This window comes from Podarcis pityusensis, assembly GCF_964106645.2.
Source record: "Podarcis pityusensis genome assembly, chromosome: 2".
NCBI classification, from domain to species: domain Eukaryota; kingdom Metazoa; phylum Chordata; class Lepidosauria; order Squamata; family Lacertidae; genus Podarcis; species Podarcis pityusensis.
The window spans coordinates 22,342,119-22,367,686 of NC_138029.1; the positions used below are offsets into that span (position 1 = coordinate 22,342,119).

General features: G+C 45.7%; 1 protein-coding gene across 2 annotated transcripts; it reads left to right on the forward strand.

Moving 5' to 3' along the window:
* The first annotated feature begins 2,247 nt into the window (after positions 1-2,247).
* On the forward strand, positions 2,248-23,932 carry CDK2 (cyclin dependent kinase 2). 2 transcript variants are annotated; one of them, XM_080994998.1, is made up of 7 exons: positions 2,248-2,678; positions 8,242-8,319; positions 9,728-9,851; positions 13,243-13,413; positions 16,926-17,027; positions 19,904-20,107; positions 21,323-23,932. In XM_080994998.1, the coding sequence occupies exons 1-7, from the start codon at positions 2,563-2,565 to the stop codon at positions 21,425-21,427; spliced, it is 900 nt and encodes a 299-aa protein (XP_080851124.1). In that variant the 5' UTR covers positions 2,248-2,562; the 3' UTR covers positions 21,428-23,932. The 2 variants fall into 2 exon arrangements, with proteins under 2 accessions (XP_080851124.1, XP_080851125.1); XM_080994999.1 differs by lacking the exon at positions 2,248-2,678 and adding an exon at positions 2,893-2,977.
* Positions 23,933-25,568: the final 1,636 nt, after the last annotated feature.

Genomic DNA, 25,568 nt, shown 5'->3' on the forward strand with positions numbered 1-25,568 from the left:
TATTTAAAATGCAACTCTGGGTTATTTGTGGGGCATAGGAATTTGTTCATTTCCCCCCGCAAAATATAGTCCGGCCCCCCACAAGGTCTGAGGGACAGTGGACCGGCCCCCTGCTGAAAAAGTTTGCTGACCCCTGGCCCAGACAAAGAAAAGCATACAAGTGATAACAAGCCATAGTGACAGGATAGCGAGGTGAACTGGACAGAAGCTTGGCTCTGTTTCCTGCTGCGAACAGAAAGCTTGCAAGGGTGTTTGAACCAGTTGCACATTCTCTATCTAACCTACCTCACAGGGTTTTTGTGAAAACAAATGGGACAACTGCTCCCAATCGACAGTGCTTGGAATTCTTTGGTGGAAGGGCAGGGTACCAATTTACTATGCAATTCTGTCATGGGAAAGACTTGGTATCTGAATTTGCTTGCTTTTCTCATCCCTCACTATTCTCTTTTCCTTTTGTATAGTTTCTATTAGATTGTGAGCCTGTGGGACTGGACTGTCCTAAATGCTAATCTGCACAGCACATTTTTTGTGCTGTATAAGTGATAAAATAACAATAAGCAAATGAACTCACCCATTTCACAGGGGCTGCATATTTCCCTTTAGTTTATGAAATGCAATCTGCTCCTCCTGATATTTTTTTAATTGATAAGAATCTCCCTTAGATTTGAGAATGTTCCTGCTGGCAGGGGTCCTCATGACACAGCTGTGTACCATTCTAATTTCTTTAATTTAATCCTGCACCATTAAAATAAATAAATAGCACGTTTAATTTCTCTCTCCCAAGTTTCATGTGAAACTTCTGAACTGCAACTCACTGAGAAGTATGCTTCTGTTCATATGGATCTGAATAGCGGCAATGATTTCCTGTGCTAATTTACTGAGCAATGCTAAAATGTTTGTTATTGCCAATTACTGCATTGCAAAAGGTCACTGTGCTTATTCTGTACATGCATATTGTGTACCGCTTGCGGTTCGTTGCCCATGCTTTCCCCCCTTTTACACTCATGTATGTTGTTGTTTAGTCGTTTAGTCGTGTCCGACTCTGGGGGAGAAGCCCCGCATATAGTTTTAGAGTGCACAGTTAAACTATGGAATTCAATTCCAAAGGCTGGTTGGCTTCAAAAGGGGCTGAGAACACTTCATGGAGAATAAGACTATAAATTGCTACTTGGCATGATGGCTGTACGCTGCCTCCTGTACGTGGGAGCCTGCAATACTTCTGAATATAATAACAATAATAATAAATAATAATAATAATATCAGTTGCTGGAGACCCCGGCTCTCCTGTCCTGCTTGCAGTTTTCCCACGGACTTCTAGGTAGCCACTGTCAGAACAAGATATTGGACTAGATGGCCACTGGCCTGATCCATGAGGCTATCCTTATGTTTTTGGGGGGTTTTTTGTCACAACAAACCCTGGGATTTCACTATGTAAATAGCTCCCCCTCCGTATAGTCAAGTGGAAGATTAAACGCACTCTGCAGCGCATGTTTACTCAGAAATCCCTTTGTGAAGGTTCCAAAGCGTTCAAAGGATTCTTCCTGCCCCCCTCTTTCAAAATGGTTTCAGAATCCAAAGGCAGTGCCATGGACATAGCCAGGATTTATGTTAATAGGGGGGTGGGCAGGACACCCACCTGTCAACATCCTCTGTCTAGCAGATTCGGAATGAAATGTCTCCGCAAGTGGTGAGAAAAAAAAATCTGTCGAAATCTTTCTACAATTTCTGCTTTTAGTTAAGTATTTGTTATTTACTGTCTACACCCCTTAGCGGCCATGGGCAGTGCTGCCATAAGAGGAAGCTGAAATACTTAACTTTTAATATTTTAATAATAAATATTTTAATGTTCCAATATTTTAATGTTGTATTTTAATCTTATTTTTAAGTTGCATTCATTCAACTTGTTTTTATTATTGCTTGTTAGCCGCCCTTAGTCCGGCCTTGGCTGGGGAGGGCGGGGTATAAATAAAAATTATTATTAATAATAATAATAATATTACGGCGGGGTGGGCAAAAAACGGGCTTTAAGCTGCATCTCTGTGTTGACAGCCACACAGACGTTAGCAGGATTCCCCCCAGAACCCACCTTTTAGGATACCGCACCTTTCCCTCTCTTTCTCGAAACTACTACTAGCCCTTTTAGGAAAAACTCCCGCCAAGCCAGACACCCGCGTGCTCCGCCGAGGGCGCCAGAGCCAATCGGAGGAGAGGGTGGGCGTGGCGAATGGAACGCGGGAAGCAGACTGGGAGACGGAGGAGGAGCCGTGGAACGGGAAGCGCTCGCATTGTTGCCAAGTTGCTCGGCTTCGCGCGCGGGAAAGAGAACGCAGGAGCGCGGCCAACCGCCGGGGAAAAAAGATACACAACGTTCCATTTTGCGCGGCGTCGAACGCGCGGGGAGTTTGCAGCCTTCTCCAACTGATCAGGGAAGTGCCCCGCCTGGATCTCGCTAACTACTTGCCCCTTCCTTCCTTCTTTCTTTCCTTCCTTCCTGCCTGCCCCGATCTCTCTGCGCTCTACGGAGAGGCAAGCTGGGATCCACCCCAGCCAAACCCTCCTCCCATGGAGAACTTCCAGAAGGTGGAGAAGATCGGCGAGGGCACCTACGGCGTGGTCTACAAAGCGAAGAACAAAGTCACCGGGGAGGTGGTGGCGCTTAAGAAAATCCGCCTGGACACGTGAGTGCAAATAATTCCTCGCCAGACACCCCCACCCACTCCAAAAAAACCCCAAAAACAAAACCCAATTTCTAAGAAAGAAACTCTGGGTGACCTGGCGAGCAAAAAATAAAAAATCCCCTTCGCTGCTGCCTGAAGGCGCTGGAAAGAATCTGCAGACGAATCTGCTCCTCTCTTTGCTTTAGGAGGAAGAGGAGGAGGAGCCGGGATTTTCTCTTTTGAATGGGTGGGTTCGCGGCCCTCCCTCCTTCCTGTAACTTCGCGGACGGAGAACAGAACTTCCCTTGTGCGCCGATTCGGTATATATTTAGGGCCGACCTACGCGAGGCGGAGCGGGAGAGAGCCGTTCTCCTCCCCTCCCCTCCCGCTCTCTTGGCCTCACTTTGGGGGGGGGGCTCGTAGTACCTACTCTAATGTTGGGGGGGGGTTGCCCATAAGTCGTGGTTTTGCTTGACTGCAATGCCCAGTTACTCCGGTTCAGGGTGCTGGACTTACTTTGAGTACACAATTTTCCCTTCCTCTCTCTCTCAAGTTTCATATGAAACTTCTGAATTGCAACTTATTGAAAAGTACGATTCTGTTCATGCTGATCTGAATGACCCCCTTGCGGCGTTAATTTACTGAGCGATGCTAAAATGTTCGTTATGGCCAGTTACTGCATTGCAAAAGGCCACCGGGCTTATTTTGCACACATTTTAAGTTCTAATCGAATTGTCGGGATGGGACCCTCCATAGGCGTAGCCAAGGGGGAAGGCATAATCCTCCAAAATTATTGAAAAGCTTTAAAAATACAGTACCAAATTAACTGAGCTCCGGCCTCCCCAGCAGAAGCCTGCCCCCAGTAATTGTGCTCTATTTGGTGGGATTTTTTTTACCTATGATCAACACTTTTTGGGTGATCTCCCCCCAAAAAGCTCAACAACTTTTTGCTCCCCCCCAAAGAAAAATCCTGGCTGGCTATGCCCGTGGGATCCTCAGGGTGATTTATACACACCATAAATTTAAAGAATATTCAACACATATATGATTTCCCTAAAGAACAGTAGGAACTGTAGTTTCCCCTCCACTGGCATGCAGTTTCCAGCACCTTTAGCAAACTATAGTTCGCAGGATTCTTTGGGAAACGTCATGCACCTTAAATGTATAGTGTGTGTCTTCTTGACGGGGAAGGGAGCCCCTCATTTTGTATCTAGATTTTTTTCCTAGTGGCGCTGGGGCCTCATCTTGATTGTGCTGCTTCGAAATGGGCAGTCCAGGAGAATCTGGGCTGGAAGAGAACCCTGAATTTCCCCTGAATGCTGTTTGCTGGGAGTCGCAAGCGCAGTGGGAAGGTTGTGGTCGGGCCTTGCTTACAGGCTTCCTATAGGCCACTGTGAGGACAAAGATGGGTCTTTGACCCGAGCAGGACTTTTCTCCTGTTCTCATACTCTTAATCAGTGGTTGGGATTAATTCTTCCAGGCTGGAGAGGAGAGTGTCTTTGAGCATGGGCAAAGTGATGTATTTTCTGTGACCACAGCCTATCCTCATTAATGTTAGAAATTCAGATATGTAAGCTAGGTGCTAAATGGCTCCTTAAACCAGGGTTGCAGTTGCCAACACAGAATGCCTAGTTGCCATTTCCGGGGCCAGGCAGCTCGAAAGTCATATTTTTCAGTATAGGAGTTTTTGGTTCCTGAAATTCATTCTGATTGTGCAGATGAAATATAACAGATAGAATTCTACAGGGTGTGTTGCCAGTGTGGGAAAACCATCAAGATCCAAGGATCACCAGGCACGCACCTCCAGATGGTGGAGATGTCGGGCGTCATCCTGACACCCAGGCATCTTCACATGGTTTCAAGTGGCTGTTAGCCAGGTGCAAAATGCTCTTGGCACCAGGCAAATTTTGAACACTAATCCTCCTATATCTTAAGGCAGGCAATAGGTTCTAGGTTCAGGATGTGCTGTTGGCAAAATATGACTTTACATGAGTGGCAAAACCTACTCCCTTCCCCACTATTGTGGGTTTAATGTAAACTGAGCAGTCTTGCTAAAGGTAACGGGACCCCTGAGCATTAGGTCCAGTTGTGGCCGACTCTGGGGTTGCGGCGCTCATTTCGCTTTATTGGCCAAGGGAGCCGGCGTACAGCTTCCGGGTCCTGTGGCCAGCATGACTAAGCTGCTTCTGGTGAACCAGAGCAGCACACGGAAACGCCGTTTACCTTCCCGCCGGAGCGGTACTTATTTATCTACTTGCACTTTGACGTGCTTTCGAACTGCTAGGTTGGCAGGAGCAGGGACCGAGCAATGGGAGCTCACCCTGTCGTGGGGATTCGAACCGCCAACCTTCTGATCAGCTAGTCCTAGGCTCTGTGATTTAACCCACAGCGCCACCCGCGTCCCTGAGCAGTCTTGCTACTCTGTGTTTATACAGTGCCCAATGTACTAGATTGGAATGAATTACCCTAGATCTACAATCCTATAGCCACCCTTGAGCTATTTCTGTTGAACTCAAGGGGACATCCTCTCGAGTAGTCACGTTTAGGATCGTGTTGTAGGGTCAACTATTTATATTACTGTTACTTGGGGGTTTAAAACATAGTGAACGTTGACTGTGATACATTTATATCCCAACCTTACTCTGAAGAAGCACCATGTTGACATCCTTGTTTCTTCTTCCTAATTAATTCTCACGACAACTTTTCAGAAGATTAGGCTTGTCGCCCAGTGAACTTAGCTGAATTCATGCTCTGGATTTTCCCAGCCCTTGCCCAACAGCCTACTGACTGTTTAATGCTAAGGCCATCAGGTGGGAAAAACAAGCCTTAAGTTGTTCTTGAAAAGCAAGGCCTGAAGTTCCTGGAATCAACGGCAAACTGATGTAAATAGCTATGTGGACAGCTAACCGCAATGGTTAATTTAAAAAAAATGGGTGCAGGCTTCTCATGTGCCTAGCAATGACTGTGGTTTGACATTTTTAGAGGTACATTGTGTTATACCTGATGTTCACCTTGCATTCACGGTAGGTTCAGAAACTGAGCCATGAGTCTGGCTGAGTTCTATGGAGCTCATTTTTGCCTCTATGACATTCACTCAGAAAAGCTAACAGCAAACCATAGTTTAAAGCTGTGGTGTCCAAACTTTTTTCAAAGAGGGCCAGATTTGGTGAAGTGAAGGGCCAGCCAAAGTTGTTGACCTTTTTTTAGAATTGAAGTTGTTCAGCTTTTTATGATTTTACCACAGTTGTTCAGCTATTTTTAAGATTGAGGTAGTTGAGCGATTTTTAGGGTTAAAGTTGTTGAGGTGTTTTTTTTTTTTTAGGATCTTACCCCAGGGAATAAACTGCCACAGGGGCCAGATTAAACCGACCGGTGGGCTGGATTAGGCCCCCGAAACGGACTTTGGACATGCCCGGTTTAAAGACCTACTGCATACTGGTACACACAACTCAAATGTCCCCTGTTTTGCACTTTGCTTCCTAGAGCACAGAAGCAAGCCGAGGAAGGAAGCAGCCGGCTTTTAGCGTTGTGTGAATCAGTGTGTATGCGCACTGCGTTTCTTCCAAATAAGCTGTGGCTGGGAGCCAGGGTTTGTTCTTGGTCTCTTGCTTAGGGTTTGTTTCCCTGCTCTAGAAAGGGAGAAGGCCAGTCCCTATGGCTTATGAGCAGCATTGCAGCCAAGCATGATCCCTGGCAGTTGAATTGTTGATCCCGAAAGAGGTTGACCTAATGAAATAGATCAACTTGACTTGCGCTGCGTTCCTTTCCCTTTGGTATAGTAGGCCAGAAGCAATGATTATTTTATTGGCGTTGCTAATAGATTAATTAGATCCATTAATTGCATATTTGAAAATGTGCTGCTTGAGCTGTGCCTTTGGAAAGAGTTTCCCAGCGCTTGAGGGCACTGTTAACAGTATAATGAGCATATATTTTTTATTTTAGACATTGATGGGGATACTGTAATTACTTGGTAAACTGAGGCTGTGTGCCATAGACAGAACACTGTGCATATTATTATCCCCCACCCCTGTCCCTACTTTTAAGGTATTTCTCTCCCCAAAGAGAACATGGGATGTGTGCAGTTGCTGCCTTTTTTTCAGCATTCTGATCTCATAATAATAATAATATTAATAATAATTTATTATTTATACCCCGCCCATCTGGCTGAGTTTCCCCAGCCACTCTGGGCGGCTTCCAATCGAGTGTTAAAAACAAGACAGCATTAAATATTAAAAACTTCCCTAAACGGGGCTGCCTTCAGATGTCTTCTAAAAGTCTGGTAGTTGTTGTTCTCTTTGACATCTGGTGGGAGGGCGTTCCACAGGGCGGGTGCCACTACCGAGAAGGCCCTCTGCCTGGTTCCCTGTAACCTCACTTCTCGCAATGAGGGAACCGCCAGAAGGCCCTCAGTGCTGGATCTCAGTGTCTGGGCTGAACGATGGGGGTGGAGATGCTCCTTCAGGTATACAGGACCGAGGCCGTTTAGGGCTTTAAAGGTCAGCACCCTTTCCAAACCCCTGCCTCATGGTTTTCAGAGACAGGAAAATGCTGTTTGAACATAGCATTCTCTTGGCTGTCCGTTTGGTCCTAGCAGCGGTCTGCATTGATAACTTACGTGCAAATTACCTGCAGTTCGTGGCATGCCCACCTGCCATGCACATGTGAAATCAGGTGCTGGGCAGGTGAAAATGCAGCTGCCAGTTCAGAATTGGGAGCCTTAAAGCACACTCCTGATTGTGCATCAGCAAGGGAGGCTGGCTGTCGCTGCCAGTTATCTGAGTGGTGGTGAGGGCAAACCAAGCGAGATTGTCTGTGCTATGGGGTTCCCCATACAACACTAGGTGGAGGTTGAAACCTGTGCCTGTTTAGCCTGCTGGCAATATTCAGAGTTCTGTACCCCTGTTCTAACATGGTGGCAGTTTGCCTGCCCTGCTTTTAACTTAATTAGGGCAATTCCTTCCACCCCTTCAAACCCTTCTATACTACAATCGTACCTTGAAAGTCGAACAGAATCTGTTCCGGAAGTCCGGTCGACTTCCAGAATGTTCAAAAACCAAATTGCAGCTTCTGGTTGGCTGCAGGAAGTTCCTGCAGCCAATCAGAAGCCTTGGGCGTTCAGGTCCCAAAAATAGTTTGCAAGCAGAACAGTCATTTCCAGGTTTGCAACATCCGGGAGCCAAAATGTTCGGGAACTAAGCTGTTCGAAAACCAAGGTATTTGGCAAAGTGAGTTAGTCTGGGTACGTAGCACCACCATCAAAAACAGTTCAGCCGCTGGCATCACTGCACATTCCAGGAACTGATTTTATATGATTTAAGGTTAATCACCTAGGCTAGATACAGGGGAAGGCCCAGTGCAATGTTGTTTGGGCTTCAGTGTGCAAACTGATTAGACCGCATGCCTTTGCTGAATAAACGTCCACAGTGGAAAATCCTTTCTCCCACAAGTGCCCAGTTTTGGTGCCCAGTTTGCCACATTGAGGGAGCATCTTATTATGTCGGATCAGTGGGTCATGGACACGGCTACTTCCGCTCTGTAGCACCCTCTCTGCCCTTCTCACCTTGTTTCCCCTCTTTGTTCGCAGGGAGACGGAAGGCGTTCCGAGTACAGCCATCCGGGAGATTTCCCTGCTAAAGGAGCTGAACCACCCCAACATTGTCAAGTAAGTATGTGGAAGGAAGTTGGCTGAGATCTGTGCTTTGGGAAGGAGTGAGTAGAATGTCTTCCGTTCCAGTCAATTTATTAAGGGTACAACACTCCTTGGGATGCGGGTGGCGCTGTGGGTTAAACCACAGAGCCTAGGACTTGCTGATCAGAAGGTTGGCGGTTCAAATCCCCGCAACGGGGTGAGCTCCCGTTGCTTGGTCCCTGCTCCTGCCAACCTAGCAGTTCGAAAGCATGTCAAAGTGCAAGTAGGTAAATAGGTACCACTCCGGCAAGGAGATAAACGGCGTTTCTGTGCGCTGCTCTGGTTCGCCAGAAGTGGCTTAGTCATGCTGGCCACATGACCCGGAAGCTGTACCCCGGCTCCCTCGGCCAATAAAGCGAGATGAGGGCCGCAACACCAGAGTCGGTCACGACTGGACCTAATGGTCAGGGGTCCCTTTACCTTACAACACTCCTTGGAGGTGCCATCCTAACTGCCCATTCTATCCAGTATCTGGTAGCAACTATCAGAGGATGCTTCAAAGAAGATTACATAATAGTCAAACTGCACAGAGCTACCACTCCCCAGTGTTTCTGTTTCTATAAATCTTTGAGGCGCGCAGCCTGGGAGTCATTCTGGACTCACAGCTGTCCATGGAGGCACAGGTCAGTTCTATGTCCAGGGCAGCTGTCTGCCAGCTCCATCTGGTACGCAGGCCGAGACCCCACCTGCCCGCAGACTGTCTTGCCAGAGTGGTGCATGCCCTGGTTATCTCCTGCTTGGACTACTGCAATGTGTTCCACGTGGGGCTAACTTTGAAGGTGACCCGGAAATTGCAACTAATGTGGCAGATAGACTGGTGACGGAGTGGCCGCTGAGACCACATAACACTGGTCCTGAAAGACCTCCATTGGCTCCCAGGACGTTTCCGAGCCCAATTCAAAGTGTTGGTGCTGACCTTTAAAGCCCTAAAAGACCTCGGCCCTGAAGGAACGTCTCCACCCCCCATCGTTCAGTCCAGACACTGAGGTCCAGTGCCGAGGGCCTTCTGGCGGTTCCCTCCCTGCAAGAAGTGAGGTTACAGGGAACCAGGCAGAGGGCCATCTCAGTAGTGGCACCCTTCCTGTGGAACGCCCTCCCATCAGATGTCAGGGAAATAAACAACTGTCTGACTTTTAGAAGACATCTGAAGGCAACCCTGTTTAGGGAAGTTTTTAATGTTTGATTGTGTTTTTAATATTCTGTTGGGAGCTGCCCAGCGTGGCTGGGTAAACCCAGCCAGATGGGCGGAGTATAACTAATAAATTATTACTATTATTATTATTAAGGTTTATGGGTGTTGCATTATTCCTGGCCAGAAAAATGCCTTCTCATTACTGCTTCCTTATCAGATTCCTTATTTCTTCCTTCCCCGACTCTCCAGGTTGCTGGATGTGATCCACACCGAGAACAAGCTCTACCTGGTCTTTGAGTTCCTACACCAGGACCTCAAGAAGTTCATGGATTCTTCGTCCGCCATCAGTGGCGTAGAGTTGCCCCTTACCAAGGTGACTAGGAGGAGGGCAGGGCTGCTAGGCTATGAAACACGTAGGCACACACACTGTGAATACACTGGCGACGTTGGTTTTCGCTAATACCCAGATTAGTGCAGAAGTGACGATGTTGTGCTCCTGCACTCGCAGGTTCGCCCTGTTCCTTTTCTGAGGGCGGCTTTGTGTCTGCGGTGGAATGTGTGCACAAGGCCAGCGTTGAAGTGAATGAGGAAACTCCCGGCATGTTCAGGGAGTCCTGTATGCGCATGCATAGAAGGAATGCACCAGTGTGGAGAAAGGCTAGATCTTGGATCTCTCTAGAGTTGGGTAACATCTTCATATAAAGGTAAAGGGACCCCTGACCATTAGGTCCAGTCATGACCGACTCTGGGGTTGCGGCGCTCATCTCGCTTTATTGGCCGAGGAAGCCGGCGTACAGCTTCCGGGTCATGTGGCCAGCATGACTAAGCCACTTCTGGTGAAACCAGAGCAGCACACAGAAACACCATTTACCTTCCCGCCGGAGCGGTACCTATTTATCTACTTGCACTTTGACGTGCTTTCGAACTGCTAGGTTGGCAGGAGCAGGGACCGAGCAACGGGAGCTCACCGTGTCGCGGGGATTCGAACCGCCGACCTTCTGACTGGCAAGTCCTAGGCTCTGTGGTTTAACCCACAGCGCCACCCGCGTCCCTAACATCTTCATATAGAAATGGGTAAAATAAAGGTGAAGGAACCCTGGATGGTTAAGTCCAGTCAAAGGTGACTATGGGGTTGCAGGGCTCATCTCGCTTTCAGGCCGAGGGAGCCGGTGTTTGTCCGCACACAGCTTTCTGGGTCATGTGGGCAGCATAACTAAGCCGCTTCTGGTGCAAAGGGACACCGTGACGGAAACCAGAGCGCACGGAAACGCCATTTACCTTCCCATCGCAGCAGTATCTATTTATCTACTTGCACTTTTTGGCGTGCTTTCAAACTGCTGGGTTGATAACAGCTGGGACAGAGCAATGGGAGCAGAGGGCTTTCTTGGTAGTGGCACCCACCCTGTGGAACACCCTCCCTTCAGATGTGAAGGAAATAAGCAGCTATCCTATCTTTAAAAGACATCTGAAGGCAGCCCTGTTTAGGGATGTTTTTAATATTTAATGCTGTATTGTTTTTAACACTCGATTGGAAGCCGCCCAGAGTGGCTGGGGAAACTCAGCCAGATGGGCGGGGTATAAATAATAAAGGAGGAGGAGGAGGATGGGGATTCGAACCGCCGACCTTCTGATCGGCAAGCCCCAGAGGCTCAGTGGTTTAGAGCATAGCGCCACCTGTGATAGACATGGGTACAGATTGTATGGTTTAATGTTGTTTTCACACTTTATCCTTCGGTGATGTGTTTTTAAAATGACAAAAAAACTCCCAACTTGGCTTATAATAAAAGAAGGGCTGTGGCACACAATCTGCCCATGGGGGTGGGGGCAGGACTTTGTGTGGTCCCCCCTGGTTTGTCCTTGGTTTGCGTAGAGCAGAGGTCAGCAACTTTTTCAGCAGGGGGCCGGTCCACTGTCCCTCAGACCTTATGGTGAGCCGTACTATGTTTTGAAAAAAGAAAAGAAAAAAGAACGAATTCCTATTCCCCACAAATAACCCAGAGATGCATTTTAAATAAAAGGACACATTCTACTCATGTAAAAACATGCTGATTCCCGGACCTTCCGCAGGTCGGATTTATTATTATTTTTAAATGATATTTATTAAAGTTTCAAAAAAAGGATACATAAATAAGAAAGAGAAAAATAGAAAAAAGAAAAATACAAAATACAAAAAAAAAAAATTAAAAACAATTCCATCTTTTCATCACTTCTCTTTCATTTACTTGTTTCCCGGACCTCCTCATACCTCCCTTTTTTGTATTCCAGTTCAATTTATTAGTTCAGCAGTTCCTTTCCCTCCTTTTTAATCCTGATCTTTAATCTTAATATATTATAGCATTAGGTTTTTACATATTGAAAATCCAATTTTTCCATATTCTTTTATACCATTACAGCTAGAAACCACTTAACTTCAATCCAACATCATTCTAACATTCATTAATTTTGCAATATTTCTGTAAATAGTCTTTAAATTTCTTCCAATCTTCTTCCACCGACTCTTCTCCCTGGTCTCGGATTCTGCCAGTCATTTCCGCCATCCGCAGGTCGGATTTAGAAGGCGATTGGGCCGGATCTGGCCCCTGGGCCTTAGTTTGCCTACCCATAGCGTGGACTCTCCATACTTCAACAGGCAGGCAGGGATTCTGTGGAGGAGTAATTTGCTCTTCTCCATGCATTCACGGTAATTGCAAATGCACTAGGATCCATGTGAGCCCCAAGGCCAGTTGGGAAGGGAAATGTTCTGTTGGATCTTATAGCAGTCCTTTCTCCTGGGCTGTAAATCCTTAGCCGCCAGGTCTGAGACAAAAAGTGGCAGTAAGGATCACCTGTGTTGCGAACAGAAAAACCTGGCAACCTAAAAGTACAGTGGTACCTCAGGTTAAGAACTTAATTTGTTCCGGAGGTCCGTTCTTAACCTGAAACTGTTCTTAAACTGAAGCACCATTTTAGCTAATGGGGCCTCCTGCTGCCACCGCGCCACCGGAGCACAATTTCTGTTCTCATCCTGAAACAAAGTCCTTAACCTGAAGCACTATTTCTGGGTTAGCGGAGTCTGTAACCTGAAGCATATGTAACCTGAAGCGTATGTAACCTGAGGTACCACTGTCAGGCTGATAATTTGATTGCAACACTTCATACAGCTACTAAATTGTATCTTCATTCATAGTCAAGTGGCCTACAATATATACAAGGTAACGCCAAGTAATGTGACTTAAGCGAATTTCCCAGAGCAGAGGATTTTTTGGATGGTGTATCAAACGGAGAATAATTCAAGCTTGAGGCAACATGCCTTCCAAAATAAGTGTAAAGTCCCCAACCACAGCACAGATGCGCCTGGTTATATACACGACTTATTCATATATTTAGCGGTGAATAGGCTGAAAGAAGTTGGTGCTCCAGTGGCAAACTTAACACAGACAAATCCAATCCCTTTTCCCTACTTAAAACTTTCTAGGCGTGGCCAGTTCAGGTGACTCAGCAGCAAAGATGTCCCCTCCCGTCATTAAAATTCATTTCCAAAATGCCGAGATCAAATGAATTTTAATGACGGGAGAGGATTTAGGTCATCTCTGCTTGAGCTGTTGACTCAGCTTAAGTGGCGACACCTCGTAGGTTCAAGTAGCAGGAAGGAACTTTGGATGGGTTCCCAGCATTTTAAGCTCTCAGCTGCTGGTGCTGAGGCCAGTTCTCCTGACAGCGAACTTTCCGTTGGTTCTGTAGGGCTGCTTTCTTGTCTCTCATCCTTTCTGTCTCTCTTCCCCTAGAGCTACCTGTTCCAGTTGCTGCAGGGACTCGCCTTCTGCCACTCTCACCGCGTGCTCCACCGTGACCTGAAGCCACAAAACCTCCTCATCAACGCAGAGGGAGCCATAAAATTGGCCGACTTTGGGCTTGCTCGGGCGTTTGGCGTGCCCGTGCGAACCTACACGCACGAAGTGAGTGTGTGTTGCTTGCTTGTTTCTGATTGATTTTCTCCCTCCCCCCCCAACTCCCCAAATATTGGGGGAAATAATTGTCTCGGTGCTGCAAGTGTGTAATGTAATGGCACAAATTGGCATCCCAGAGATTTCCCCCAAATTGATGGTCCAGGGAGCTCCGTATAACTAGTTAGTATTACATGGGGCTGCACCCAGGGTGGATAAAATTCAATGATTTAATAATAATAATAATAAAAGATTTTTAAAAATTTAAGTGCGTTTTAAAAAAAAAAGTTTAACCACACCAGTTAACAAACATGGATACATATGCTATAATGTTACTGTTTTAGTTAAATAAATTGTTTAAATTGTTATTAAGGAAATGATTGTTTTTCTCCTTCCAATAAGGTACAGCAGAAGAGTTGTCCAAATATAAACAGTGAACTTATTAAACCTCACAATAATTTCATAATTATCGGTCTATGTAATTCTAATAGTATAACCAAATCAGTAATTTTTTATATAACTGTAAAAACTACTCTGAAAATTTATTATTCCAAAAATTAAACCTTCTTCTGGTTGTAAATATTAAGATTATACCAGCAAGAATGAGTCTTTCTGTAAAAGAAATATGATTTAAATCAAGTCTTACTGACCCGGGATTTAAATCAAATGCATCCTGGCTGCACCTAAAGACAGTTTGGAAGCTTGATTTGTTTAAAAATGCAGTTCCCGACCTCAAACCGGTGCCAGTAGGTTTGGTCACATAAACCCTCTTCGCTGGCCATCAATTTGCATCCACACTCAATTCAAAAGGCTTTTCAGCTCTAAAGCTTTAAATGCCTTGGAGTCGGGATACTTTAAGAACCGTCTTTTCCGATAAGAAGTTGCCCTGATCGTTCAAGTCCACATCAGAAGCCCTATTGTGTGTTTTAACATTGGCATAAGTGCCAGTTTGTGGGTGCAGGGCAGAGGACCTTCTCTGAGTCTTTGGCCCATGTTTTCTTACAGGCACTGAAAACTGGTTTACGTGGCTTTCTTAACGACGTGATATTAGTACTGTGCTGCTCCTCCCTGTTTACTGACTGGTGGGTTTTCTGGGTCTGCCCTGTTTCTCATATTTTAAAGTATATTTATAGATTTTTCAAATTGTGGCCAGATGCTTCTGTTGTACTTTTAGATGGAAAAGTGGATGCTGTTGTTGGATGATTTATTTATGCGCAGCTTTTCGACCGGTGGGCATATTAAAATAGATATATATGCAGTTGAGTAGATGGAAATGCCGTAAATCAGTCATCAATGAATAAATCGGCAAGCAAAGCAATACTAAACATTGAAATCCGCAGGAGAGGCAAAAGAAAGCCGCCTCAAGCTGCAGGATTCTCGCCAACCAATAATAATAATAATAATAATAATAATATATGTAAAGGGACCCCTGACCATTACTTCCAGTCGTGGCCGACTCTGGGGTTGCGGCGCTCATCTCGCTTTATTGGCCCAGGGAGCCAGCGTACAGCTTCCGGGTCATGTGGCCAGCATGACTAAGCCACTTCTGGCAAACCAGAGCAGCGCACGGAAATGCCGTTTACCTTCCCGCTGGAGCAGTACCTATTTATCTACTTGCACTTTGGCGCGCTTTCAAACTGCTAGGTTGTCAGGAGCAGGGACCGAGCAACGGGAGCTCACCCCATCGCGGGGATTCGAACCGCTGACGTTCTGATCGGCAAGTCCTAGGCTCTGGTTTAACCCACAGCGCCACCCGCGTCCCAATAATATATGTACCACTACATAAATATAGTAAAATAGATCTTCAGTAAGCAATTGACATTTTTGGACACAGCATTAGAAAAGCTGTCATTGAGATGCAGCCTGCAAAATGTAAAATGATGCTGTGACTTTCTTACGAGCATAAATCGGTAAAAAACCAAAGCAATGTGGGCATTAATAGTGCTTTAGTTTAACTATTATGATCTAAGGATACACGGTTGCCCAGAATTCCCTATTTAGCTGGCACCTGCTTTGTGCGAGAGAGACGGTTGGTCTGGGGATTTGGATCCCCCTCCCCCCAGCTGTAATAATAATCATAATTTTAATAATGTTATTATTCATACCCTGCCCATCTGGCTTGGTTTCCACAGCCATTCTGGGCTGCTGTGAGCAACGGGGGAATTTGCACTACAGCACATCAGACCCTTGGTTTTCTCTTCTTTGGTATAGGCTACACAGACTGGCAGTGGACTGTTAAGATTCTAGTCAGGGGTCATTCTCAGCCTTGCTTAGAGATGTCAAGGATTAAATTTGGGATATTTTGTCTGCACAGCTTGTGCTCTGCCACTGAGCTACAGTGGTACCTCGGGTTAAGAACTTAATTCATTCTGGAGGCCCGTTCTTAACCTGAAACTGTTCTTAACCTGAGGTACCACTTTAGCTAGTGGGGCCTCCCGCCGCCAACGTGTGATTTCTGTTCTCATCCTGAAGCAAAGTTCTTAACCCGAGGTACTATTTCTGGGTTAGCGGAGTCGGTAACCTGAAGCGTCTGTAACCTGAGGTACCACTGTACTGCCCTTGGCCGCAAAAAAATTATCTTCAGATTATCTTTTAAATAAAAGTTGGATAACTAGGGCCTTCTCGGTAGTGGCAGCCACCCTGTGGAACACCCTCCCATCAGATGTCAAGGAGATGAATAACGATAGAACCTTCAGAAGACTTCTGAAGGCAGCCCTTTTAATGTGTAATAATAAAAAATAATATGTAACAAAAATAATACTTAAATTTGTATACTGCCCTATCCTCACAGGTCTCAGGGCAGTTACAATGTAAAATCACAATATAAAATGCAAAATACAGAATATAAACATAAACAACCCAGTAAACATCCCCAACCCAAACAAGCTTGCTCCAGCCTCCATGTGACAGCCCTTTAGATATTTGAAGATGGATATTATCTCTATGTCTCCTCTTTCCGAGGCTAAACTTACCCAGCTCCTTCAACCATTATTATGTTCTTATATCTGTTGGAAGCCACCCAGAGTGGCTGGGGCAACCCAGGCAGATGGGCGGGGTAGAAATAAAATTATTATTAATTATACTATTGTTGTTATCTGCAGCGAGCAACAATATAGGTTGGGGAAAGGGCTACTCTTTTGAAAATAATTCCTGAGTCTTTTAAAGTCAAAACATCATGTACAACTGATTTTCTAATAACTGGAAAGCCTCATAGTTGCTGTTTTTTGGACCCCGTGTTTTCTTTGTCAGAAAAAACCTTGGTGGAGCGAATGTTTATCCAAGCCTCTTGATTATCCGGTTGTTTTAGGTGTGCACATTCAAGGTAACCCTCCTTATGAAGGAGTTGCTGGCGTGTGCCCCTGTTTTGAATGCTAATCTTACCTTCATTCACAGGGGCTGGAGTTGCACCTGTAATAAACTGGGACTCCTTCCTACCAATGGCCTGTAATTTAATTGCATGTATGTATAAAAGGGGGAAAACAATAACACTGAATTGTTTATGGGTGTTTTGTGCTTTACACTAGGTGGTGACCCTCTGGTACCGAGCTCCAGAAATTCTCCTTGGCTGCAAATACTACTCAACAGCTGTGGACATATGGAGTCTGGGTTGCATCTTCGCAGAGATGGTATATACCTTTTTTCCGGGAATGAAGTGGGGTGGGCGTGGTGAACCTGGCATCAGCTGGAACAGCTGATCAAAATGAACCCAGCGAAACTAAGGTTGGAAGGGGCAGTCAGGGAATCTTGAATACAGACCAGGGTCTGAAAGCCCGAAGCAAGTTCTCTTGGGGAGGCAGAGGCAGAAGATGTGAATCCACACTGTCCTGGAAAGAAGGAGGTACCTCTGGTTACGTACTTAATTCGTTCTGGAGGTCTGTTCTTAACCTGAAGCACCACTTTAGCTAATGGGGCCTCCCGCTGCCACGGCGCCACTGGAGCACAATTAGGCCCCATTAGCTAAAGTGGTGCTTCAGGTTAAGAACAGTTTCAGGTTAAGAACGGACCTCCGGAACGAATTAAGTACGTAACCAGAGGTACCACTGTACAACTGCCCGAGCCCAATAATTTCAAATGCTGCTGATGGACGCATATTTACCACCTACCCCCCACCCTCCACCCAGATCCTTAAACACTGCAAGGATTTCTGTCCTCCACATAATCAGTTGCACCCGTGGAACTCTAGTTTCTTCAAAAGTCTGGGGCCCAGCCCCGTTTTAACGCTGTCGGTGTGACATCAGCTTGGGTGCTCACATAAGTGAGCTCTCACGTGTTCCTTTCTGGAGCAGGGCTAGAGCCCTGATCAAATGCTTCCCACTTCCTTGCCTTTTGCCTTGTGAAGAGCTGCTGACGGGATCAGTTGACTTGGCAGCACCTTGTGGGGCAAGCAACCGCTAACATCATCCCCTTTCCCTGGGGCAGAAACTGCCAGAGAACTGGCAGCAGGGAACAGAAGGGGATCTGTTGTGGATTCACCTTTTGAGGATGGCAGTATTGCTCTGGGCGGCGATGCTTCCCTTTCCTGTGGGGTGGGGGCAGCTGAGCATTTGTACTCCGGAGATGAGTGCATAACTGTCTTGCACGCAGCTCATGCCAAGGGCTGTGCGTCACGGAGGGAGGGACTTGTGGAACGATTCCCATGGGAGCTTTCTGGGTCAGATATCTTTCCTCGGTCTTAGGTGGTCTGGATCGCCTGGCAATCTTGGTTTCAGCATCTTACAAGGCTGTTAGCCCTTGTAAGTAGTACCAGGATCAAAAATGCATTTTAGTTTACTAGCTGCTTTTCCGTCCGGTAAATGAGGCTTACATAACAATACGTAAATAATGCAACAAAGAAAAATAGTTGTGTACAAGTGGCAGCACTAAAAAAGCCAAATGGAACCTAAAAGCGGCAGGTTGAATTTTGAAGATGAAAAGCAGATCAAAGCAGTTATATAAAAAAGGTTACAGCTTAAAAGATCGCTTTTTTAATAAACCTGTTACTTGAGTTTCATGTAAAGAAATACGCTGTGAAAAAATGTGATAAGCATACAGTCAATTGATAGGTATGATTAGAACTCTGCAGGCTATCCGAAAAGATCAATGTAGCAGCAGCATAATCGAATGTTCAGGAAATAAGAAATTAAATAATTTGAGAATGGCCTTTTGCTACAGCCTGTCAAACTATTTATGTGACTGGCAGCTGCTCTCTGGGTGTTGGATGGAAACAAGGTCTTTCCTGTCATCTTCTCCCAGGTCCTTTTAACTGGGAGGTGCAGAGAATCGAGTCCAGGATCTTCTGCACTCAAAGCACTGAGCTATGTTGCTGTTCCTGCAGTGGAGTTAGGCAGGGAGGTGCCAGGTGGCCCTTCCTGGGCAGAGATTAGTTTCAGAGATTAGTGGTCATCCCAAAGGAAGCTGTACTCTGTGCATTACTTTTATCTCACCTTTATAACTGGGGATCCATGTAAGGCTGCTGATCTCAGAAAGTGGGAAGTATACGTGGGAGAAGAGACAGGGCCCAGGCAGTTTAAGACGTTAAGGTTATTTACCCAATTTGCACCCCGTCCAGAAGTACATTGGAAGCCAGTGCGGATAGGCCTGACTTGGAGCTATATACTCCCTTTGAGTCTGTTCTTACTAATAGAGAAGCAGCAGTCTGCATTAGCTGCAGCTTCTGATACATTCTGATGAGTAGCTCAACACAGAACACATCACAGTAGTCCAGCAGAGAATCTGGTTAGACACGGAACTGCTCTATTTTTGTGGCCTTGAACAAGCAACAGCCCAAGTGTTTTTTTCTTTCATTCTCTGCACTCTTCCTATGGTTGTAGAGGAGGCTAAGCACAATTGAGAAAACCTCCCTGCACATAAATGAATATAAATGGTAAAGGATTGTAGGTTTCCTGCTACTGCTGCTTCGCCTTTGGAGTTAACTTATTACAGCAACTGATATACCTCCAGTAGAAGTTTTCATAATAGCAATAATAATAATTTATTATTTACAGTCTACACTGCCCACTCTGGGCAGCTTCCAGCAAATTAAAATACAAAACGACATCAAACATTCAAAACTTTCCCTGAATAGGGCTGCCTTCAGATGTCTTCTGAAAGTCAGATAGTTGTTTATTTCCTTGACATCCGATGGGAGGGCATTCCACAGGGCATGCACAACTACCGAGAAATGCTCAAGAGTGATTTATGTAAAACGGGTGGGGAATGTTGGATCCCGTCAGCCCCAGCCAGTGTAGTCACTGGCCAGAAATGTTGGGAACTGTAGTCCAGGAAGATCTGCAGGGTGACAGGTCCTCCCACCGTAAAAGGTAAATGTCTGGCCCAATAGCTTCATGGGTGAGTTGGGATCTGAACTCGCTTCTCTCCAGTCCTGATTACTACACCCTGCTGAGTCCCTTGAGCACAACAGTTTTATGCCAGCCATGAGAGGAAGGAGGCGTGGCTGGCTGAAGGAAGGAAGGAAGGTATTTCATGGCACCGGGATTCTGAACTATCTTCCTCCTGCCAACAGATAACCCACAGAGCCCTCTTCCCTGGGGACTCGGAAATCGACCAGCTCTTCCGCATCTTCCGCACCCTCGGCACGCCGGACGAGACTGTGTGGCCAGGTGTCACCTCTATGCCCGACTACAAATCCAGCTTTCCCAAGTGGGCCCGACAGGACTTCAGTAAGGTAGTGCCGCCTCTGGATGAGGAGGGCAGGAAACTCCTAGCGGTGAGTTAGCAAGGCAGCGTGGACAGAGTCTCCACAGCTTTAGGGGGGAAAGGGCATTGAGCATTAGCAAATATCCAGACCACTGGGATGAGAGCATTTGCTCTGTACATGTCTTCAGCCAAGTCATGGATCATTTCCTGGAGTAAAGTCCGATAAGTGGAATTCTGGCTTTTTAGAGAGATTTGAGTATGCATTCCCATGCAAGTGTCTATATCTTGCAGAGCTTAAGCCCAGTAATCCTTAGGAAGTGGCATATGCCTGCCATTGCCTTCAGAATGATGCATTGGCAGTCCTGGCTTTGGATCTGCTTTAAACACCACTCCCCCCCCATATAAAATCAGATTTCCACACCAAAAGAAATATAGCAGATCAATGTCCAGTGAAGACTGAATTTTTCCACGAAGACATTGGCTTCTGCCTGTTCTCTCTGCTTGTCGCCATATTTGCGAGCTTGCTTGTTCCTAAACTGTTTCAGATTTTGGTTATCCATTATCTCCTGGGAGGTGCGCTCGTTTTCTTCTGATTTTGGCAAATAATCAAGAAATTTTAGCAGTCTAGGTGTATTCATTCCCTATTCTCAATTAGAGCAATATCTTTAACATCTCCAAATAACAAAATGTGAGGGTGCATGGGTAAAGTGTAGCCCATTGTTTCTTCGTTTTCCAGTATTCTCCCATCATTTTCTGAATTTAGGACACATACAGAATATATTCCACATCCCAGTGCTTTCACCTTTACGCCTCACACGCTGTTGTATATACTGTATCTGATTAAGATGTAGCAGTGTTAGGTACCGACGGAAGAAAAACTGCCTTTATACTTAACCTCTGTCTGTTTGTGGACCTCCCTACCTATAACATCCCTAGCTGGGGCTGATGGGAAATGTAGTCCAAGAACATCTGGAGGGAACCAGGTTCCAGCTGAGGCTGCTGGGAATTGCAGTCCAAGAACATCTGGAGGGAACCAGGTTCCTCACTCCTGCTTTCTGACATTTTGCTCTTGTTGCCGCAAACTCCTCCTTCCTATATTTCACCACCTCCCTGTTCTCAGTCCTGTTTTTGTTTTGAGTTCAGTCTCTGCTTTTGCTTCTGGGGTAACATCTGTGTCCCACTACAGAGACTATATCATGTGTCTCCTGTGCAGGACCGAGGAGAGTTGGCTGCCCGTTCTTGGGCACCCTGCGTGTCGCTAACTCTTTGCTTCTTTCCCCTTTAGCAAATGCTGCATTACGACCCCAACAAGAGGATCTCGGCCAAGACTGCGCTCAACCACCCCTTCTTCCGGGATGTCACAAAAGCCGTGCCGCACCTCCGCCTGTGAGAGGAGAGTGGAGCCAGCAAACCTGCCCTCTGGCAAACTCAGCAGCCCGTCCCGTCTTGGATTGCGCCAGGTGCCTGCACTTAGAAAAGACTTTTCTCAACGTCACCCTGAATGGAAAACTGGAGGTCCAGCCCACACCTTTGGGGTTGTTTTATATTTACTCCTGGGTTTATTTTAAAGTACTAGCTGAGTGTGGAGGGTGCCTCCAGACTGACTTTCCATGAGAAGAGAGGCAGAAGCCCCCAGAGCCAGCCGCTGCAGGAAGTCTAATTGCTCAGGAGGCGACAGTGTCATTCCTTTTTTTAAAAAAACCCCAGGATTTCTGTCTCTCTTCCCTTGGTAACTTTTACAAAGCGTCTTCTGTACTGTCGTGACTCGCTCAATTCCAGCTTCCTCTGCAAAGGTCAGCTGTGCATTTGCTTGAGCGGTCCTTGCTTCCAGCAGCCAGAGATGGCGTCTTTCTGATTTGGATCATGGGTATTGGTTGGTGCTTGCATGATAAAGTCCTCCTGGTGCTGGCAGAGGTGCTCACCATTTCCTTTCCGATGGGATCCTCAACGAGGACTATGCACTTAACTATCCACTTTTCACAAGCAGGAAGATTTCCTTTTGTTAAGGAGCTGAGCAATGCCTGAAATATGCGAATGTGATATTCCTCATTGCACCAGCGATAGCAGTCAAAAGAGTCTGGTAGCATTTTCCTGATGGACTGTGGTTTGTGATGCTTGCTGGTTGTGATGCTTGTTGCTTGAAGCCCACAAGAAGCCCTTGGAAAAAGAAGTTGGACTGTCAAAGCTCATAAGAACAGCTTGCTAACCAGCCACATGACCACTGTCTGTATGTTCATCGGGGGCAATGGGCATTATCCTATCCACTTTCCAATATCTTACTGTCTTGTCTCCTGTACATGCCTTTCTGGTCTGTGGCATTGAGTTACAGGCCTTTCCATCTGTGTGGCCGATTTAATGAGAAGGTGGGAAATATTGCAGAAGCTTTGCCCTTCTGTACTTATCAGGAACAGGACTTTCAGTTCATTGCTCTTTGGGCTCAAACTTATTTTTGGTAAACTAGCAAAGCTCTCAGCTGGAATGGATCTGCCAAGTAGCTTTGTCTTCAAGCAGTGTGTTGTGTGAAAATAGATTGATAACAAAAATTGTGTGCGAGTGCTTGTTAATTTTTTGAAGTTCAGGTGTGAGAATATTAAAGGGATAAAATTGCAGTTATTTCTCCTCTCCCCCTTGTATTTTAGCCAAAATAATGCAACTCCTACCTTCAGTTAGGGAATTATTATTTGTGAACTTCACTGTTCCAAGCTGCAAATGTCAACACCTCTATCTTTGTGCTACTATGCCTTGAAGGCACTCAGACCTCTCAGGTTATTTCAGTGAAATGCAAGGAATAGATGTGATTTGAGGTGCAGACAAACATTTAATCTATGGGCAGAAATCTAAACTTTCAATCCTGATTAGTTTCTTATAAATTACATGTGATGAACTAGAATTCTAATCTTTTAGAACTAGTGTAATTGGTAGAGATCACTCAGTCACCTGGATTGAGCTGGTTATAAAAGCTTGTCTGCAGAAAGCAAGATTCACTATGAAACCCAAAAGACAGCCTGCTTAGTGCACCGGTGCTGCAATAACTTGAATCATCTAAACAAAGTCTCTTTGCCTTCTCTACAGTAAACTTTAAAGGTGTTTTTCTAGTTGTTTTGACAAATCCCACTTACCAATGAATAGTGTGATGGGTCCAAAATGTGAGACTTCTGTAAAGCAAGGGATCATTTCTTATTTCTGTAAGGTTTTCGTTCCTTTTTTGTAACTTAAGAGGTATGTTGGAGCGATATACACGTTTTCTACAAGAAAATGTGTTTTGTGAAGTAACATTGCCTATTCAAATTCAGTGAATATTGAAGGAGGGGAGTTACCCCTTCATCATAAGCCATAATCTAGTCTTCATTCATGGATGAAGTGTCTGGTTTTTTGGGTCTAGATGAAGGCTTACTTTTAACTATTCTTAGATATATTCTCTCTATGAACAACTGTATTCTGTATAAAGACAACATGCTAACCTGGCAGACGTGAATGGGTCTTCATTGAGAAAGTGTGGCATTTCGGTTCCATTAAGCTGAAAATATGCTAGCTGTGGGTAACTTTAAAATGCCAGCAATACACCATCCAGAAAATGTCAAGGTAGAAAGGGTTTTGTTCGCCTCCCCGTAGCACTATGCATATGCAATATTTAGAAGTGAGACTTTTTTCTTCTCTCTTCCACCTTCCCTTCATCTTTCGGATTAGAAGATGTTTATATATTTATAAGGCTGTTGTTTTTAAAAAAGAGTTCTGGTTTTGTATAGAACTTGTTAGTCTAAGCACCTTGTAATTAAACTTTTTTAAGGAAAAAAATATTTTTGTCCTTTCCTTGGTAGCTCTTTGCAAGACAGATGTTTCTAAAATATTGTGGCACTAGTACATTTAACTCATTAAAATATCTGTAATTTTTATACAGGCGACTATCCTCTTGAAGAAAATTTTTCTGTTTTGTCGTTGGTCTCATGTGAGCTGGGGATTCTTGCCTAAGCCCAATGGGGCAAAAGACGTCTAGACTGTTTATCTGCCCTGCACTCCACTGCAGGATCTAGTACAGTGGCACCTCGGGTTACAGACATTTTAGGTTGCAGACTCCGCCAACCCAGAAATAGTACCTTGGGTTAAGAACTTTGCTTCAGGATGAGAACAGAAATTGCGCGGCGGCGGGAGACCCCATTAGCTAAAGTGGTACGTCAGGTTAAGAACAGATCTCCAGAACAAATTAAGTTCTCTTTCTTTCTTTCTTTTTTTTTTTTTGGTGGCTCGTACGGGGAACGAATTAAGTTCTTAACCCGAGGTAGCACTGTATGTTGTACTGGTGTTGCAAAGTTACATTGTGGTTCATCCAGAACATGAGCAGACACATAAAGAAATTGTGTCTTTCTGCAACCAATGTGTATGTGAGATACTTCCATGAAAGCCCAACAGGTGATTTGCTCTCGCCTCAACAAGCAGCTTGGGGATTAATAGAACTACGTCTTCTTTGGCGATCACACATAGCCAAGTAAGATTGTCTTCCGTGAACACATTTTTAACAGTAAGTCCCTAAGTGACTGGAGACCAATTCTGGATCCACACGTCCTTCCAAAGTGGGGACATAGGTTTCCAGGTGGGAGTTGAACACAGAGAGGGTTTGCTAAGCATGCCTTCCTCTTAGCACGTTTCGACCTGAGTTTGAGTGTCTTCAAAGCCCATGGCACCTTTGGTAAAGGCTGTTCTCCATCTGGAGCGCTCGCAGGCCAGTGTTTCCCAATTGTCGGTGTTTATACTACATTTTTTAAAGATTTGACTTGTCTTTAAACCTCTTTTGTTGACCACCAGCATTATGCTTTCCATTTTTAAGTTGGGAATAGAGTATAGTGGTACCTCGGGTTAAATACGCTTCAGGTTGCATATGCTTCAGGTTACAGACTCCGCTAACCCAGAAATACTGCTTCAGGTTAAGAACTTTGCTTCAGGATGAGAACAGAAATCGCGCAGCAGCAGTGGGAGGCCCCATTAGCTAAAGTGGTGCTTCAGGTTAAGAACAGTTTAAGGTTAAGAACGGACCTCTGGAACGAATTAAGTACTTAACCCGAGGTACCACTGTACAGTACTTGCTTTGCAAGACGAAATAAAAGAAATACAGGGAATAGGGCCACGTGGTCCCTGAGAATCCTGGGCACCCTTGAGAGTCATCTAGTCTAACCCCCTGCAAGCCTGAGGATGCCCCTCAGAAGCAGCTGCCATTGAGCCCAGTGGGACTTGCTCCCTACTACGCGCCTCCAGAGGTCAAGGGTCACAACGCTCCCAGGTGCCCCCTCCCCCCGCTCCCCCTCAGACTGCCGCTCAAAGGGCAGCTCGCTTCTCACTGGCCGGCGCCGATAGCGTAATCTCTGGTTGGGCCAAAAAAGTTGAGGCCACGCCCGCCAACGCGCTTGTCAATCAATCCTCCGCTTCTCGCCGAGGACGTCTGGCCCTCGGATTGGACGCTGCCTACTAAAGCCCCGGGTTATAACTGGTTGGAGATGCCAGAGCGCTCCTCCCCTCCAGGTCACCTTATTTGTTGTTTA

Coding starts and splice junctions, on each gene's coding strand:
- CDK2 (XM_080994998.1), top strand. CDS start 2,563: ATGGAGAACTTCCAGAAGGTGGAGAAGATCGGCGAGGGCACCTACGGC. Junction 8,320..9,727: donor AACCACCCCAACATTGTCAA/GTAAGTATGTGG, acceptor CCGACTCTCCAG/GTTGCTGGATGTGATCCACA. Junction 9,852..13,242: donor TAGAGTTGCCCCTTACCAAG/GTGACTAGGAGG, acceptor CTCTTCCCCTAG/AGCTACCTGTTCCAGTTGCT.